Raw genomic sequence first — 19658 nt, forward strand, 5'->3', positions numbered from 1 at the left:
CTGTCTTGCTGACTTTGTGGTGGAAATGACCTCAATTTGTGGTGGAAATTACATTCTCACAGTTTTCAGCCATATATAATCACATTCCATTGCCATACCCAGATACTTTTTGAGATAGGGCACAATGTATCCAAAATACACACAACTATGCTTTTTTCCCCACTTATTTTGCATATTTTGACAAACTTACAGCTGTGGTGGGAATGACGTCGAATAAAAATACTCTATTCTCAAGTGATGGTTACAATGATTTTTCTTCAGTTTCTACAAGTCTGGGTTGGGGACAAGCTCAAAACAGCCAAATCCACTGATAAAAGCCCCTCTAAGAGCAGTAAATCAGAATATATAGGCATGATTAATTTTTTATAGGATGCTGGTGATCTGGCCTTTGCAAATTGACATGATTGAAACAAAAATTTTATATTTTTCCACAAAAACAACCACAAGGACACAAAAGTGCCTGTAGTTGGAGAATCACCCAGCTATAGCCAAATGTATTGCTGCAGTGGTAGGACAAGAAGAATCAGGTAGCTGGTTAATGTAGGCAAGTAAACATACTGTCTAAGCACTGCCAGCTTAGGATCAACGCTGCACTGTGATTATCTGATTGATTAGACTATCTGAAAGGATTATGTTGTTAATGGCAATAGTGGTTTGATTAAGTCTATCCAAGTAGGGTTGGATAAAGGGGCTCCCTATGGTGGCTGACAGATCAATGGGGTTCCTTCACTTCACCTGTACCCAAAACCGAGAGATGCTGCGAACTATACGTGATATATTTGGCAACAGGGCCCTGAGATCGCACTGGGAGAATACGAAAACAGCACACAGACCCATTCAAATTATTGAGCAACCCGTTTCAGTTCGCTGAAAATTACATAAAACACAACGATGGATCTTTATGCCACTTCGTATGAAGGACACATTTATAAACACTGTGCAAGATGCCTTTGCAATATTGCCGTGCGACTTGCATCTGTGTGCTTGGTTAGGCTATCACCCTTCTAACATTACCGTCCAAGCCACGATTCACATCGCTAGAGGAGACCATTGACATTCAATAATGTAGGCATACAACGTGATAAGGACTTTGATGACATTCAACGCAATGTACACTCTCTGTACAGTCGCTGAAACATATGGACATAAACAAACAAGTTGCACCTGATCCAAAACCTGAGAAAACATACCAACAGAGCACTAAGGTCACGTAGCGTTTCACTGCTAATAAACAGTGGTATTATTATATAGTTAGCATGTTAAGAAGACGAATTGGATTGTTAGTACAGGTTAGCTCGCACCAAACCTGCCCTCGAACGTTTCGTTTTAACAATCAAGATTGTCAGCTAACGATCAGTTCAATTCACGTGAAAATACTGAACCGAGGTAAGCTATAACAAAACAATTTTGCCTTCGTGTCGGGTCTTGTTTGGGAAAAATACCCACAAAATCTGACACGTGTCTGACGTCGTTACTGCTGGCAACAGGAAGAGATGCCACGCCAGAGAGGCTAAGTTAGCTGTCTAACGTTACAGAACGTTAACGTTAGTTGTTAAAGGTCCAAACGTTGCAGTCACCTTGTGGGCACATTAGTACATATCAAATAACCAGTGATCGCTGAAGATGTTGTACATACCAGAATCTATGTAAGGGTAATCATCATGTTGGTCATCGGTTGTAATTCAGTGTAACTCAAAAATCCACGTCCCCGTGCTAGTCTGGCGGAATCAGTTACTGGCAGCCTCGGTCGCCCAGTCGACTGCTCATCTGTATTTTAGCTAACGTTAGCCAGTTGACTCCAACCGGAGAACAGAGGCAATGTCACTCCAGCTTGGCCACATGCCATGTGATAACTATGGTTAATATTCTTGGCAGCATAAGTTCCTCTTCAGTCATTCAAGTCAGCACTTTCAAATTTGTGCTTCAATGATACCTGACACCCCTATGACATTTCCTTCCTTCCTGCAGTTTGCTGGTCCACCAAGGCATATAGCTATTGGACAGTTTTAACGAGTCATGCAATTGGATAGGTGGGGGTAGGCTACGTCCCAAATTCCCTCCACTCAAATACAGAGGCAATAATGGGGAGAGAAATTAAGGAAAGGTAGATTGCATTAAATCACAATATGCAACCAGAGAGGTAAGTAGGCTGTATTGAAAATGATTTTACACACCAGTGGCCTTACAGCAATACATGACAGTAACAGAGCACAGTGTTAATGTAAACACTTTGAAGTAATAGATCTGCCATGTCATCTCTAAATGATCAAAATTGGTAAATAAAACAGCCTACCTGTATTTTTTATTTTATTTTGACGAATAAATCCTTAGACAATGGTAGGCTACTGCAAAGAAACATTTTGTGGTGAATCTTAAATATCGACACATGCCTACTATTATCCACCAAAACATAAGACAGAAAGCAATTAGTTCTATCCAAATTTGAGCTGATCAGACTGACCAGAGGACTTCACACTCCTACATCACTGTATGAATCTACTTGCATAGGCCTAGCTTTGCATTATGCCGCCCTCTTGTGGCATTGTTAAGCTATTGACGCCTAATTCATTCCAGGAATTTTGGAAAATACCCTGGAACAGATTGCTCACATGATTCTACAGTTGGCAAAATGCATTGCCTAGGCCTACAACATCTACCTTTGCAATGCAATATAAAGAACACCTGTCAAAAATTATTAGGCAAATGACCATTGCACTTATACTTTCCTCATGTATATCTCACTGATAAAATAAAATTCTCCCAGCCATAGCTCCACTCAAGCAATTATTCAACATTTAAATGAGTTGACGATCATATTCAAATTTGCAGTTGTCTCTTAATTTTGAATATGACAGTTAACTCATTAGAATGTCACTCAGTAACCGTGGGATTGGGATTTTTTCCAGAGCTGTATATCCCATGCTCCTCAAATGATGGGATATGAATCCATATTGGCATTCAATTGCATAGACACCTCAAATACAGTTAGCCTATTGTAGAATTAGGCTAACACACACACACACACACACACACACACACACACACAAATTTATCACATCCACATTTTAATAGTAATGGAAGCACTGGTGAAAATACAGTATATCTGAAACTTCTCAACATTTTATCGTTGTTAACATATCTTCACCCACCAAACAGCAGTAGCCATAGCCTAAAGATTCACAAACTGGAGTGACACGTGGAAACTGATCATTTTAACATTTCAAACTGAGCTGTTCTGTACATGTTTGTGGGAGGGACACTGTCACAACTGACTTAAAACACTTTATACACATATACAAAATGTAATCAATGTTCAATCATATTACAAAAAATGTGATTTACAAGCATTGTGTATTCAGCCTGTGATCATTATGATCTAGTCATTCTCTTCAGGTTAATGCAATTAATGGTGAAGCCATACTTTTGAAAGAAATAAGAAGACTTCTATATGTGCAATGTGAAGAAATTATGTTAACAAAGACATGAAGAATGCGTAAAAAGGCCAATAAAGACTGTAACAAATCCTCTACCTAGACTGGTGGACTGTACTCAGTCTTACAGAATTACTATCATAGAGAATTGTTGTTGTCACTGTAAAAAAGTTTTCATTGTGCAGTGATTATCTACTTGCTACCAAAGCAAAAAGCCACAGCAGCATCAAATTATGCCCCTGGACTTTGTCTTTCATTTACCTTTGAAATTACATTTGAGAGAGTAAATGTTTTGAAATACAAAAACGTTTTTATAGTTTATCTAACATGAGATGGAGTGATACGTTTATGGTGGATGTACCTAAATGTTAAGAGTAGTAAAAAATGCAAACCGTATTTAAAAAATACAAACTTAGTATTTCATGAAACTATTGTACTTCCACCACCTTAAACAACAGAGGAAGAAAAAGACAAAATAATAATTTACACACGTCTTCTAAAAATTATATCCAAACAATAGGAAAGGAAATAGGAGTGAATTTAAATTACTACACAAAAGATTAGGGAAACCGTTTAGTGAAACCAATGTTTTAAAGTGGCTGACTTCTTGGCTTATTACAGTCATAGACAAATGATTAAGACCACCCTTGAGAAAAGTGTCACAGAGCTCGTTTCCGACCTGCAGTGACAGGCATTACTTGAGTACATTTATTTAATTACTGTACTTAAGTCATTTTTTCATTTATCTGTACTTTACTTGAGTATTTACATTTTGTTAAACTTTTTACTTTTACTCCAGTACATTTCTACGCCAAATATCTTACTTTTTACTCCACTACATTTTGTGACAGCTGAAGTTCCTTTTGAAAAAAGACCAAATACATGTGTATTTTCTATGAAACGAGCTAGGCTTTAAATAATGGTGTTGCCTAACCTATGTTATTGTTATATCCACTATTTACTGTACCTAGTTGACCCCTTTTCACAATATTGATGTTACCATAACTAGCCTCATGACACCATCAAACAAATGATGATAGACAGTGATAGACAATGATGGATAGACAATGATAGACAATCTGACACTATCAAACACAAAAAGGAACGTCTTGATTTGGTCCGAAAGTGTAAAGCATTCAACAAAGCAAAAAGTGGTTACTTTGAAGTATCTAATATAAGATATAAAATTAGTTTGTTTTTAGTTCTTTCTAAATACATCAATTCTTAGTTGATTTTGTCCTTGAATTAAGGAGAAAGGCTCAATGAATGCCGGTCTGTGCCGAATCATTTCAACAATAGTAAATGCAACTGTATTAGTCATTATACATTTCAGGACTTTTACTTTCGATACTTAAGTACATTTGAAGGCAAGTACTTTTGTACTTCCACTCAAGTGGAAATGTAAAAGGAGGACGAACTACTTTTACTGGAGTAACATTTAACCATGTGTATCTCTACTTTCACTCAAGTACAGGATTTGTGTACTTCGTCCACCACTGCCGACCTGTCCTGGTATGAATGATAACGGGACTTCACACCTCTTAAGAGAAGTGAGTGTACACACTCGATCTGCATTCGAGATCCGATAACTCGGACAACTTTTTAGGTGTTCTAGGCCAAATATGTCCACATTCTTTTCACAGTGTGAATGCAAATGTGTCCTTGGTCACGTTTAAAGACTGCCGGCTCACTTGATCCCTCCTGTGTTGCGTTGAAATAAATTAATCAGCAAGCCAACGGCTCATATTAAAGCCATTAACTGTAAATCATACTATTCCTTTCTTATTATAGCATTCATACGCACAATAACAAAAACAGACCACTGCCTGAATTTGCTAAGTTTACAATTGCATTGTATTTGGGTGTCTTACACTTCTAGTATAACACTCGTTTAGACTAACCGTCCTGGTGAAGAACCTAATTTGCACCCCCTGGACTTGTTTGAATGGGATTTTTTACCCATTTTGTAGGTTTTTAGAAAAGGCAAATCACTGTGAAATGTTTACTGAATGAGGGTCAGTTGAAAAGGGACTACAGACCAACGTAAGGATGACAATCATGCACTTTCACAAAGAAGCACATTTTTCTCAAGGATGGTCTTTTGTCCACGACTGTTCTCCTGAAGCAGCATATGGCAGCAGCTATTCAACGTACATGATTATTGCAAATTTCCCAATTCATCCGACACTACATTTATTACAAAGAGTTAAGACCTTTTGTATTCTCTATTGCTTCAAACTAACAGTGTAAACAATGGTTATTCAAACGCCTCATAGTTCAACTACATTTGCCGCCTAATGAATCTCATGAAAGTCAGTGCAGTTAATATGTATAGATTTAACCAGCAGGTTTTGTTGAAGCACAGTCAAACTGGATTGGCACTCGTCCCAGTATGAGGGACAGTCGAAAGAAATGAACACCACTGCATTTGAAAGTTTTAGCACTTCTTCATCGAGCATTTTCCCCGTCGTTAGCACTATGGCAGTCACATGAATCAGAGCAGCCTAGACCAAAAAGCAATCACTCTTCCAGTGTCCACAATCGAAAGTACTGCGTTTGCGCAACCAAAGTTGGCAAAAAACTGCATTTACAGGTCAGTCTGTCCCAAGATTTTCAGAAGGGCCAAGTGACTCACAAAACACATACACACTAGCACCCCCACACACACACACGCACACGCACAAACACACACGCACACACACACATAACTGTATAGTTCTATCCCATGGTTGTCGCCACAGGCCATTTCCCAGTCCTGTCGTGGAGACGTGGTGTTGAGTGGACACAGTGCTGTGGTGGCGGTCCTCACGCCTCAGTGTTGCGTTCTCCATTCTCCAGGGGCTGCAGCTGCTCCTTCTCTGTGCAGTCGCCCTGAGGGGGGCGCACTCTCTTAAAGAAGCCCAGCTGGACGTGAGGGAAAGGAGCAGACAAGAGACATACATAATATTTAAACGTGTTCAAATATACACATCATCTAAATATATACTTGTTAAACATCACACCACTGTCCTTCTGCCATTCTAAACGGCCTTCTGGTCCACAGGAGCATTGAGTTTCATGCCTCTGTCAAACCAGAGACCAGGATCAGACCAGGGGGTCGTTTCTAGAAAGCATCGCTTGGTCTGCTTAAGTTAACTGTTTTATATGCTTGCAATAGGTTTAGGTTTTGGCTGATGGCAATACAATGACAATGCCAGCATTAATCACTCGGTTTAGATTAGAAAAATGTTGACATAGGCCGTGACAGAACATTAGGGGGTGGGGTATTACACGTTTCCACTGTTTCCACCAATGATATGTATCGCTGCATCATCAACAACGTTGTTGGAACTACGTTGTTCGAACTTCGGAGGTAGCGAATTGCGACACAGGTACGATGCTTTCTGGAAACAGGTGTAACAGTGTCGTTGTTTGGTTGCGTCGTACCATGGTGGTTGAGCAACGTCGTTGCTATCTTTTCTAAAAACGACCCCCAGGACCGTGTTCAACCCTTCATTGGTTAGTTCCGACCAAATTAGTTTGGCTTGAATGGCAGTCAGGGGCTAAGACTACTTACCGAAAATATCTCTTCTGCCTATGTATACCCTTAAAACTTGTGATGGACCATACAATATCAGGAAGTAAAACAATATGAGATGATCAAATGGAAAGGCACTAAAGCAGTTACTGTACATGTACTGTATAATATAGTCGATGGATGTCTCCCCTCACACAAAAGCCTTACCTTGTACATTACAAAGATCAGCAGAGCCAGCAGGAGGAGTCCAGCCAACACAGCAAGAGCTACAACCCATCCTGGCACAGGTTGGGTGTAGTCTGTCTTCACCCAAATCACAGCTAGGTTCACCTGAGGCACAAATTCATTGAAATTTAATTATATTATAATATATAATTTATCTAAAGTCCTATCTGAATGTCTTTTCACTGAATCATCAGATTAGAGGATTAGACTCAATTAGAATTTCATTGAATCCTTGGGTAGTTTATTTTTTTTGCTTAAAAGGCATAATCTGAAGATGTAATACCTGTATGAGCCATTGAGTTGTAACACCAAGACAATTATCTGTACTTAAATGATATGATTCACACAGCCTGAAGGCACTCTAAAGTGCAACTGAGGGGTTAAAGTAAGAAATGGAATTGCCCAAAATGTCCACACTCCTCTAAGTTGCCAATACTGCAAGGCAAGCAGTTCTGGGGTCATAAAGGCAAAACAAATTTGTGTGTTCAATATTTTCATATTTGTACCTTTAAATTCAAGTTCCCATTTAAGTTTTAGTTGTCACACAGCACCAAATTCATGGATGTGTTGAAGTTTCACGACCACACTCACCGTCGTGCTGTTGGAGGGGAACTCAGACACCAGGTTCTTGTAGGGCATCTCTATGACGTTAAACGTGGCCGAGGACCGGACACTGTAGGAGCGGTTCTGGGACTCAGCCTGGAGGCGGGAGAAGAGAACACCTGGAGTTAGACACCAGAGCCCCTACAGGTGATGCACCCAGGCTGAAACCAGGGGTGCGTTCAAATTCGCAAACACTGGCAAACACTTGTGAACGTTTGCAAACAGTTTTCCGTTTGCCTTGAGTTTTCTGCAAAAGTTGGATGGAGGGTTACAGTTGAGATTCAAATTCATTAAAATGTATCTGTTCAGAGACAGCATGTTCACCGTGAATGTTCGCCTCTGCTCAAGGAATGTGAACGCACCAGAGAGCACAAGAGCTCTCATCTCACCTGGAGGAAAGTGGCAACCCCGAGCCGCGAGCGGATGAACAGGATGGCACTCTGGCCCCTCTCCAGACGGCCCACGCGACACTGGATCTTCAGACACTTGGCCTTCTCACAGTCCTACAGGTTCAGGGAGCAGAGAAGAATGGAAGAATGTTTACATAAATCAATGTGTTCTCAAAGCATTGAGGTTAAACCTCATGATCACGCCACAGCCTCATGATCACGGCAAACCTCATGAAGACACCATAGCCAAGGCAGCACAATGCATATATACATACTGTATATTCCACACTATATTTGTACCATCTGTATAAGTATAAGTATAAGTATAAGTATATATACTTTTTTGATCCCGTGAGGGAAATTTGGTCTCTGCATTTAACCCAATCGGTGAATTAGTGAAACACAAACAGCACACAGTGTACACACAGTGAGGTGAAGCACACACTAATCCCGGCGCAGTGAGCTGCCTGCTACAATGGCGGCGCTCGGGGAGCAGTGAGGGGTTAGGTGCCTTGCTCAAGGGCACTTCAGCCGCAGCCCACTGGTCGGGGCTCGAACCGGCAACCCTCCGGATACAAGTCCAGAGTGCTAACCAGTGGGCCACGGCTGCCCAGTATGTTTATCTGCATACAATCATGCCAAATAACAACATTTGTACAGGAATTCTTACTCTCACTCTATATGTATTGGATGATTCTCTATCTATATGTACAGCGTTATAATGTGATCACTGAATGCAGCAGCTGTTCTGTTGGTGTGGGTGCACAGTGCAGGTGAGTTCTGACAGTACCAGTGTCTCTAGGTCTCCCTCCATCTGCTTGCGCTCCAGGTCACGCCGGTGCACGTGGTTGCGGATCCTGCTCTCCGCCCGGTCCCCGCTGGTCACAGTCATGTTCTTGTCCAAAAATGTGGGATTCTGAGGACAGAGAGAAGACCCACTATTGTAATCTGCATGACCAGTATACATTTGCATTGATTTATTTACATACATTTACATTTATGCTTTCACCCAAAGCATCATACAGCACAAATACAGTACGGCACAGCAGAGATACATTTTTGTCACCATCTCAGTGTTTTACGCTCATTACTATATCAGTGACTTGTGTCCTCTCAGTATAAAAATCCCATGACCTTAGTGTTGGTCACCCCTTGCTGTACTAACTAAGCTACTCCACCCTCTCTCACCTCTCTATGCTAACCCACAGAGCAGATGTTTGCGGCACTCACAGAAACATTGAGAGGGTTGATTTCCATGTCCGTGCTGCAGTTCATGGCTCCATCCACCGTGTACTTGGTGATGTAGAGCAGAGAGCCGTTGTTGTACTTGTAAGGCAGCTTGATGTCGAGCATAGCCTTGCTGAACGTGCTTGGGCCTTTATTCCGGAGCTAAGAACAAACACAATGGATCATTAGTCAGTGTTTGATAGTAAAGATGTTTTCTTTTTTTACTTTATTGCTGATACAGTGAATTAATACAGTGAATGTAGTTTCAGTTAAATTATAGATTTTCTTTTTTTAAGTATATTTTTTGGGCTTTTTGCCTTTGGGCTTTTTAGGACAGTGAAGAGTGACAGGAAGTGAGTGGGAGAGAGAGAGATGGGGTGGGATCGTGATATGACCGCAGGTCGGATTCGAACCTGGGTCCCCGTGGGCACTTGGACCTGTACATACATTTTCTAACCACATACACCTGAAAGAGGACACAAGATCTGACCTCATACACGTGGAGGATGAGGGGACCAATGTCGTCCTCCAACACTGGATTGTCTTTTGGCTGCCAGTTAGCAATTGGGAGGAAGACTTGATCTGGTGCAGACACACTAGAATCAGATGAAGAGAGTGTTAGAGAAGGCACCCGTCACCTGCTCACACAAGACACAAAAGCGCTGAATCTGGAGAAACAACCTCACCCTCTTATTTCCACTTTGGCCAAGACGGCGAGCTTTGTGACACTGGAGACCAGGTTGCTGGTGTTGTTGAACTGGTTGGAACTGCAATGACAGATTTTTTTTTAATTAAGATACAGATGTCTTTGAGGCATCAACACTTCAGTTTGGTCCTTCAACACCAGATGGCACTGTTGCCCTTCAGTGAGCCTGAGGAGAAAGAAAAGCACACCTACAGCTGATAACACACACCAATGTGTGTCAGGACCAGATCAGAACAACCAGAACCCCCCGTCCCCCGTCCCCCCCCCGTCCCAGTATGAGGGACAGTCGAAAGAAATGAACACCACTGCATTTGAAAGTTTTAGCACTTCTTCATCGAGCATTTTCCCCGTCGTTAGCACTATGGCAGTCACATGAATCAGAGCAGTCTAGACCAAAAAGCAATCACTCTTCCAGTGTCCACAATCGAAAGTACTGTGTTTGCACAGCCAAAGTTGGCAATGAACTGCATTTACAGGTCAGTCTGTCCCAAGATTTTCAAAAGGGCTGAGTGACTCACAAAACACATACACACTAGCACCCCCCCCCCCCCCCCCAACACACACACAAACACACACACACACACACACTGCACTGCTATCAATGAGTTTCACAGAAATGTCAGGTTTCTGGGGAACAGTTGCCGCAAATTTACAGCAAGGTCATATTTTCACATTCAAATTAGGTTACTGGCAGTTGCAGTTAACTTTTGGCAATGTTGCAGCACATTTGTAGAAAAGAACTTTGCCATTATTGGCTGAGTGTGGTGGCAAATAGCTGGCGAACACATTTGCCACTAGTGGCAAACTTCTCATTGTTGCCAGAACTTTGCTGGAAGTTTTCCTCTAGCGGCCAACATCGGCAAACTGCCAATATTTTCTGGTGAACTCCTTTGTTTCCCACAAATTACCCATAAGTTTGCTGCAAATCTACCGCAAACATTTCATTAACTGCTTTGTAAGCAACACCAAGTAAAGCTTTCATGACCATACTGGTAAATTTGTTACTAGCTAGTTTCCTGCTAACAGCATTTGGTTCTTGTCTGAAGTCTTGGCTTTGCGCCTTGTTTGGGTTGAACCATCTCTACTACAATCGCACATTAAAGAAAATGATCCCCCCCTTGGGAGTAGTGTGAAAAGACAGCTTGACTGAGAGAGGAGGTTCATGACGATAAAATGGGACCAAAATGGAAACATGGGTATCTGTAATTAAAATGCCTCCATCAGACTCAGAGCCCCATCACCAGCCAGTGTAATGATTATACCCAAGCTCTCACTGGTGTATTTATTTACAGAGGGGACTGGCTGGCTGTGTACGCAAGCGGAACCATAAAAATATGACAGTGCCGAAAGAGCACTTGAGTGCAGAGTGGCATGAAAACTTAACACTCAACACTCAAGACAAACATAACTGAGTAAACAGTGCAAGTGCAGACAAACTGAATACTTAACATAGTAATAACACTCTCATAAATATGATCTATACTATATTGTTAGATCCAATTAAGATACGGAATCTGCTATAACGTAACAAAATAAATAACTTAATTTGAGTCCATATAAACAGAGTAGGTGGTGAGGAGTACCTGATGATCTGCAGGTCAAACTTGACAGAGGTGTCCTGCTCGGATAGCTGGTGGACGCTGAAGCGGAGGCCGGCCATGACCTGGAGAACAGCGGAGGGGGTTAAAAACGTGGACAGAGCACAACGTGATGCTTACTTCACCCACCACAGGTGCACAACCAGCTCAGCCAGCTGCTATTTCCACTGCGTTTGGCACCTCTTAAACACAACCAGAGGAGCTGCAGCATCAGTGCTGCTCCAGATGGTAAAGTTTGGGTGAAGCTTTTGCAACAGGTTGTCGGTTTAATCATTGCATTCCCTCTTTTATCGAGTAAAGTCAAATCTTGATTTAATATGATTTAATAGCCTCCAGTTGGAACGTTAATTGTTGTTTTGTCTAACTGTGCACAAATTGTGTAAAGTGCGTTGTGAAATCAGTGTTGAATAGAGAAAAAAAAACATCACTTGCGTGAATGAAAGGCAATCAAATAGCGAAATGAAACCAGCTGACAAAGGTCAAGGGTTCAAAGGTCATGCTTACCTTTGTGCCTCCCTTCATAGGGTTTCCCAGGTCACACACTACCATCCTGGTCTGGTTCTCTCTCTTGTAAGCGCAGGAGAGCCTGGAGAGAGTCTGAAAGGGCAAGATGACACGAGCCAAAGCGAGTGAACAAAAACAAAATGAAAACATCCATCATTGAACCACAACTACTACCGCACTACAAAGAGCCAAGAGCAGAGAGCACTGCTACATGGATAGGGTAGGTTGCCATGGTTTCCCATCTGCGGTTGGACTGACCTCACTGTTGCGCACCACCCCAATGAAGTCGGCCTGCGGGGGCATGGTGACGTGCAGCTCGGCCTCATACGCCCCCTCCCCGTTGTTCTCTGCGGTGACCGCCAAGGTCAGGGGGTTATCATCACCGATGTAGATCTGCTTCTGGTCACTGCCAAATGACAGAGACACATCATTGTTTCATCACATCCACCTCTCAACTATCAGTCTGGCCAGGACCCAAGTACCACACCTTATACAATTCACAGGAAGAAAGTAGTCATGACTATGTAATTGATGCTGGGTCATTTGACAATCAGTCCTACAGACAGAACAAACACAAGTCTAATTCATTCACGGCCATCAAAGTGGTGATTCATTGACAGCCATCAAAGCATGCTTATTGGACTGTTATACACATTGGTAACTCAAAGTGCTTTGCAAATGGACGATGGAAGAACATAGAGAAGTAGCAATAGTATTTCTCCTTTCTGTTCATCAATGCTTGTGTGCCCATGGGCACAGGCTGGGTAAATTAGTCTAGTCAACCCGTCAGCTGGGCTATAGGAGGTACCAGAAAGCTGTCTGCCACAGGCAGGAAGGAAGTGGTTTATTCTGGGTCGTCTTCAGACGGACGCGGCTGACTCACCTCACCACAGTCAGTTTCAAGTCTGGCTTGCAGATATTGTCAGCCCCACAATCCAATAATATATGAGCCTGGAAAATAGGAGAAACAGACATCACTGTAGGTACAGCACTTCTGCATAAGTCAGGTCAGTTTTCTGTCATTTTTTGTCACACTTGCACTTGGTCTATGAATTTACTAAAAAACAATTTTTTGTTTATTTGGACTTGTCACGCACATGTTTTGTTTTCCACCCACAAGTCTAAATCATTTAAATTAAATTGCTATATTTCTAATGCCCCTTTCTTTATGACATATCCACAAGGGACTTTAATTCATCACATCTGGAGGCTGTCAGTGTTGCAACAGACATTGACAACTTCACAGTATCAAACTTCCAGGCAACACAAAGGAACAGCTATGGCTACGACCATCCTCCCAGTCCCCACCCAATCATACACACACACCCACACACACACCCACACACCCACACACAGCCACAACACAGCAGAGAGTCATCCACCATACCCCCACTTAATCCCCTCCTCAGCCAGGGGGAGCGATAAGGCCCGGCGGTCCGGGGCCCACCACCACGGCGGCGGTGAGTACCTGTTTGGTCACGTTGGCAGGCGTGGACTGGTCTAGAATGGGCAGCAGGCCAGTCTTGTCGGCAGCCGTCTTATAGTCCAGCCGGTACTCCATAAACACGGCAATGGGCGTGATCTTATCCCTGAACTCTGAGTCATCCTGCAGAAAAGAGAGAAAGAGAGGGGGGGGGGGGGGGGGTTTAGCTTTAGACTGACCTCAGGCCTGGGGAATTTCCAAATCCTGCCTTCACACCAAACACAGTGGACTATTGCCATTTATGGGTTTTTAGTTGTTTTTCTTTCATCTTTTCTTTCTTCAAGGGATGCTTTTCTCTCCCTCTCTCTCTGTTTTTTTTTTCTTTCCTCCCAAGAACAACTTTAATGTCACCGATGTGCAAAACATGTTTGATTTATTCATGGCTTTATTTATTGTCTGTGTGCAACAACAATGCAACCACCCCTCACGCTTGGGCAGAGTTAAACAAGTCTCCACACACAAAGCGGATTTAAAAGAGAGGGCGGCGAAACATCTCCACCTACTGCGGACAACATGATCCAAGAACAACAAACAGCGAAAGAGAGAAAAAGGGGGCCTGGAGGCATCAGAGATGTGTTTAGCAGGGGAAGGGCCGCTGGAGAGGACTTTGGGGCCTCTGATACTCACGATCAAGTAGGCCACCAACTCCTCGCAACCTGGGGTTCGCCCATTGGACACGCTCATGTTCTTGGAGTACTGAGACTGGCGGCTGTGGAGGAAGAGGACACGCTTGACCGCCCCCTTGTGCTTGAGCTTGTCCAGGACGATGTCCACCTGGAAGTCTGAACACAGCAAGAGGTGGTGGGGGTGGGCAAGAGACAGTATATCAATCATCAACAGTCACATCCTGAACAGTCAACAGTCACATTCTCTGCAGAAATAATCTGAATCCCAAAGACAGACATTATGTCCAAACCCAGTGCTATTGGCTGGCCTATGCCTATGTGCTCTGGTCTCGGTGGAACGCAGCGTGTCAATTAGAAACTCCCCAAGTTTCACATCCACTCCCCTCACACAGGCATGCATTCTTGCTCTGACCACTCAGTCCACTTAGATGAAAGCCACACAGCTAAGGAGCTAAAAATGCTGACGTCATGAAAAGCTGGGCACGAGGTCGAGCGGAAGCTCTTTCAGCAGAGGTCAGCAGAGCGGGGCGTCGCGGCCAATTCCCTGCGGAGCGTTGGCGCTGGACATGCCGGGCTTGGTCTGGCTTAGCTCACGGCTGTTTGGTTGTGACACGGAGGATCTGTGAGATGAGGCCCAGCTGTTGCACACACACACACACACACACCCTGCTTGACCTCATTCTCATTTATGTACGCCACCCCTTTCCTCCGTCACATAAATGAATGTGTGTGTTTGTGAGGTGTGTGTGTGTGCTTGGGGTGGGACCAGAGGGGGGTGAGGGGCCTACTCAAATTTAATGGTACCCCCCCCCCCACCCCTCCCAAAACAAACACTTCTCCTCAGCATTCATCCCTTCCATTATCCAAACACTCCGGAACCCAAACCTACGGAGGCTCCAGCAATTTTGTTTGAGCTCGGGCCCACTGAACTCTCCTTTCACATCCTCCTCGACTCTCTCTCATCAGATATGATTCTGTTAGTCAGTCTCTGCTCAACTTTCTGTTGCACTTCCAAACACTGGCTCCCTAATGATCATCCAACACAAAGGCAAAAGGAAGGAAGGAAGCAAGAGTGCATGTCCGCTTTTCATTCACAGCTCCAATAAAAGGACAAGCAACTTCAAACAGAGAGCGAGAGAGAGAGAGAGAGAGAGAGAGAAATAAATCATCAAGTCCATCGTCTGTAGGGGTTGCAGACAGCAAAGCCTTGTATCTGGGAGTCATTATGAACTAGGCCTGTGTGAAACCCAACGCAAGGGCCAGACGAAGCCTTTACAAGGGCTGCTTGCCACACAGAGTGCTGTTCTCACACTGTGAGCTAACGGTTTAGCCTGCGGTTAGACATGCCCTTAATTGGCAGCAGGGGAGAAAAACGTTTCCATTCGCAGGTAAAGTGGAGCGATGTACCTCAGTGATGTTACACATTAACATGACCCATTTCCACCTGAACTGGAAACATTGTCAAAAGGAGACTGTTTACCCCGTGAAGGGATTGGATTCCTCTTTATACTCACTCAAATCGGACGGGGCACCTCTTCCACTTGCCTTCAGGCAGTACTTCACTGTAAAACTGAAGAGAGAGGAAATAAACTGGTGAGCTAAAAAGATAAAAACAACCTCTGTAGAGTTTACTGAAACATGATCTGTCAAAACCACTGTGGTTCTTTGAACAGATATATTATTTTCCAAACGCGCAGAACGTTCTCTAGAGTGTGAAGAAATTCCCTCAAGCAACTCATAATTTAACTCAACATTTCTTGTTCAACACTTAACAACAACAAACCTCTTGGCTTAGGCTTCATTCCAAAGCAGCTATTTTTTGAACAGTCAATCCTAATGCCCTTATCAGAGATCAGGAGCTGGGTGCTGCCTTACAGCAAAATCCATCTCGATGCGTCCTGATAAGGGACCTGAGAGCACAAAGCCTTTATTCACACACTAGGGCAGTGGTTCTTAAACTTTTTGTCTGGCGACCCCACAAAAAAGTATGGCGAGGTCTGGCGACCCCACTTTCCCCAAATCCATTCTAGGTCCTTAGCCTACTCAAATACCCCCTCAAACGTTAACAACTAAATCAAGCAAAAACTAGAAAGCAAAGTCATTTGTTTTATTTACTCCATATGAACAAGAACCGAAAAGAAAACAAAACAATCACGATTAAACAAGTGTAGGCTGCCGCCATATCAGATCAGAGTGATGTGCGTAGCGCACGCGCACACACAAGCACACACACACACATACACATGCAGCATTAGGCCTACAACGTTACATTAATTATATTTATGGCGATAACAATAACAGTATTTTTTTTTCTTCCCTTTTTTGGTTTACTATCTTTAACAATTTCAATGGGAAGGGTGGGCATGCTTCCGTGAACATAGCAAGTTAATTCTAGGAGGAATGCTGCATACGGTGACACGGAGATTTTCCTCCACGGTGCTGAGCCGACATCTGTATTTTGAGATGTCGTTTCATTTTGACAGGTTTTAAGCTCTTATTCGCCAGAACATCGCCGCAAATGACACATTGTGGGTGGTCGAGGTTATCTTTAACTTGGCAAGTGAATGCATATTTCAGAAATTCTGATAAAGCCGACGCGCCGTTTGTTGTTTTTTATTCTCACCGGACTGTAGACTTGTCCCGTCTGAGGATCACGGAGGAGTAGACGCACTGGTAGATGGCACTTCCGAGCTTTTGTTCAATTTTTTAAGCAGCCACCTGTCCATTTTGGCTAGTAGGCTACCTATGTCTTTTGTTTTGTTTTACTTAAAATAGCAGGAACAAGTTGAGTTTGCGTAGTGGGAGCAGATAGTTACATTGTTTCTATCAGCGGACCAGTAGCCCATAGACCAGGGGTGTCAAACATACGGCCCGCGGGCCGGATACGGCCCGCTAGATGGTTTAATCCGGCCCAGACTTGTAGAGAATACATTTCTGACGATGTCAACAAAAAAAAAATCTCTAGCCCATTCCTGTGAGGAGTTATGAATTTTCAAAGAAATAACCGAAACCGCTAGGCGCAGCCAAAAAACAAAAAAAAGTTCGGAGTTGACTGGTCCTGTGCTGTCAGTTTGGCTACATTGTCGGGGGAAAAGCAGGCTTTGCGAAAAAATTCAGAGACAAAGTGCAGCCTGCAAACGGAGGACAAGATGTTTGGGCATTTTATTGTATTTTGCACCAGGAAGTGTTGTGTTGTAAAACACTAAACTTGGATCATGTTAAAGTGTGGTTGTGCAAACTGTAAATTTAATCAGGTCGCGAGGTCTGACTCACCGTCAGTTTGACTGTTTTCTTAGTGATAATGGCATTCTGTCTGGCTTACCATACCACGCTGTAGTACGGTGGTTAAGCCGAGGTGCCGTACTCAACCGTTTCTTTGAACTACGAGAGGAAATTGGACAGACCAGAAAAAAGGCAGACCAGTAGCAATTTAAATGCCCGGAATGGGTGCAGGATCTGGCCTTTATGCTGGATAGCCTATTACACAGCACCGCCACCTAGCCTACAAAATTATTTGATCTGATGTAACCTAATCGTATCAGTTGATCGTATTGCTCATGCACTGCTAACTTATGTTTGTTAAATTCATTTTATTTTTCATACATTTGCACATTTACATTTTTAAGGCAGAATGTTAACTTTCTTCATAGCTACCACTTATGTTTAGTGTGGTGAGTTGGTTCAGGTGGTCAGATGTAAAAATGTAGGCCTATCCACTCAACTATAAAAATAAACCAGTTGTTTATGAGAGTGAAATGCATTTTATTTCAATTTCATTGGCCTCTCTGAATAAATGTGTAATAATCTAATATATCCCTTGTGATTATGTAGGCTACAAATGTAGGCTGAAGGGTAAAGCATAGCCTACTGAAAAAAACTAAGCTGGAGATTTGGAGTTGTCAAAGGATGTTTTGCAATTATTTCACTGGTCCGGCCCACTTGAGATCAGATTGTGGCCCCTGAACCAAAATGAGTTTGACACCCCTGCCATAGACTGAACCAGATCTCATTGAAAGACGAAAACATCTCTCTCTCTTCTCTTAACTGCGTGTAAATAAGAAAAAGGCAGAAAAGGCCAATATTATTTTCCTTTGTTTCACCTAATAATAATTTCAGACTGAATACAGAAATACAGAATACAGTGGCGACCCCACGGAAGTTTTTGGCGACCCCATTTGGGGTCACGACCCCTAGTTTAAGAATCACTGCACTAGGGGACGGACTTACTGGGCTGCAAGGGCACCCACCCCAAGACCTTATCGTTGGCTCTCACAGCAAAACAGAAACCAAGACACGAAACAACCTCTGAGTCGAAGTGGGGATGTCTGAAGATGACTCATTCTAGGCCTGTGTTAAGACTGTGAGCTGTTAATGTTCATGTGGGCTTTTGTGCTATTTTTAACTATTATTATCCTTGTCCTGAAGGCCTGTGGTTGATGATGTGATGTGGGGTTGGTGATGTACTCTACAGCTATGATGTGTAGCTACGATTTGGGGTTGATGATGTGTAGCTGTGATGAGGGCTGATGATGTGTAGCTGTGATGTGGGGTTGATGATGCATAGCTGGTGATGTACTGTATAGGTGCAAATATGTAGCTATGATGAGAGTTAATGATGTGTAGCTATGATGAGAGTTGATGATGTGTAGCTGTGATGTGGGATTGATGATGTGTAGCTGTGATGAGGGTTGATGATGTGTAGCTGTGATGAGGGCTGATGATGTGTAGCTGTGATGTGGGCTGATGATGTGTAGCTGTGATGAGGGCTGATGATGTGTAGCTGTGATGTGGGGTTGATGATGCATAGCTGGTTATGTACTGTATAGGTGCAATGTGTAGCTATGATGAGAGTTAATGATGTGTAGCTATGATGAGAGTTGATGATGTGTAGCTGTGATGAGGGTTGATGATGTGTAGCTGTGATGTGGGGTTGATGATGTGTAGCTGTGATACAGTTAGTGGTGGGGTGGCCTCACCAGGACACTGAGGTGGAGGGGGCACTGGGCAGCTTGCAGCTCTGGTCCTCAGGATTCAGGATCTGGGGACTGATGTCTAGGGTGGCGTTTACACTGATGACTGGCCGAGCCCTAGTGGAGAGAGGAAGAGCAGGAGAGAGAGGGAGAGAGAGAGAGAGAAAGAGGGAGAAAGACAGAGAGAAAGAACATGCGAGAGATAAAGGGGGAGAGAACGAAAGAAAAAATAAAGATAAAGAAAGAATGATCAATTGATAGAGAAAAAAATAAGAAGAAATGATGGAGAGAGTGAGATCAACAGAAGAAGAGAGATAATAAAACAGTGAAAATGTATTGACCATTCCCTCACAGCCTATAAAGCCTTGCTTGTACACCA

The 19658-nt window shown here is 43.1% G+C and overlaps 2 protein-coding genes across 4 annotated transcripts in view; both read right to left on the reverse strand.

Moving 5' to 3' along the window:
- LOC143100776 (hyccin 2-like) overlaps window positions 1-1930 on the reverse strand; it is a 68445-nt gene extending 66515 nt beyond the window's left edge. For all 3 annotated transcript variants that reach the window (XM_076264248.1, XM_076264249.1, XM_076264247.1), the window contains exon 1: window positions 1637-1930. The gene's annotated coding sequence lies outside the window, so the exon portion shown is untranslated. The remainder of the gene's footprint in view (window positions 1-1636) is intronic.
- Window positions 1931-3048: 1118 nt separating this feature from the next.
- The window catches only part of itgav (integrin, alpha V), a 27929-nt gene continuing 11319 nt past the window's right edge, over window positions 3049-19658 (reverse strand). Inside the window, exons 15-30 of the mRNA XM_076264251.1 lie at window positions 19286-19396; window positions 15824-15879; window positions 14311-14465; window positions 13669-13806; window positions 13084-13151; window positions 12459-12606; window positions 12201-12293; window positions 11682-11761; window positions 10079-10159; window positions 9883-9988; window positions 9396-9554; window positions 8956-9081; window positions 8166-8279; window positions 7765-7872; window positions 7156-7278; window positions 3049-6335 (exon numbers count right to left, since the gene is read on the reverse strand). Of these exons, the coding sequence (XP_076120366.1) occupies window positions 6237-6335; window positions 7156-7278; window positions 7765-7872; window positions 8166-8279; window positions 8956-9081; window positions 9396-9554; window positions 9883-9988; window positions 10079-10159; window positions 11682-11761; window positions 12201-12293; window positions 12459-12606; window positions 13084-13151; window positions 13669-13806; window positions 14311-14465; window positions 15824-15879; window positions 19286-19396 (1765 nt within the window). The 3' untranslated portion in view covers window positions 3049-6236. The remainder of the gene's footprint in view (window positions 6336-7155; window positions 7279-7764; window positions 7873-8165; window positions 8280-8955; window positions 9082-9395; window positions 9555-9882; window positions 9989-10078; window positions 10160-11681; window positions 11762-12200; window positions 12294-12458; window positions 12607-13083; window positions 13152-13668; window positions 13807-14310; window positions 14466-15823; window positions 15880-19285; window positions 19397-19658) is intronic.

This window comes from Alosa pseudoharengus, unplaced genomic scaffold (assembly GCF_046254945.1).
Source record: "Alosa pseudoharengus isolate Yale_2024_CS ecotype anadromous, Long Island Sound unplaced genomic scaffold, YU_APseudo_1.1 YU_APseudo_1.1_scf_3, whole genome shotgun sequence".
Taxonomy (NCBI): Eukaryota; Metazoa; Chordata; class Actinopteri; order Clupeiformes; family Clupeidae; genus Alosa; species Alosa pseudoharengus.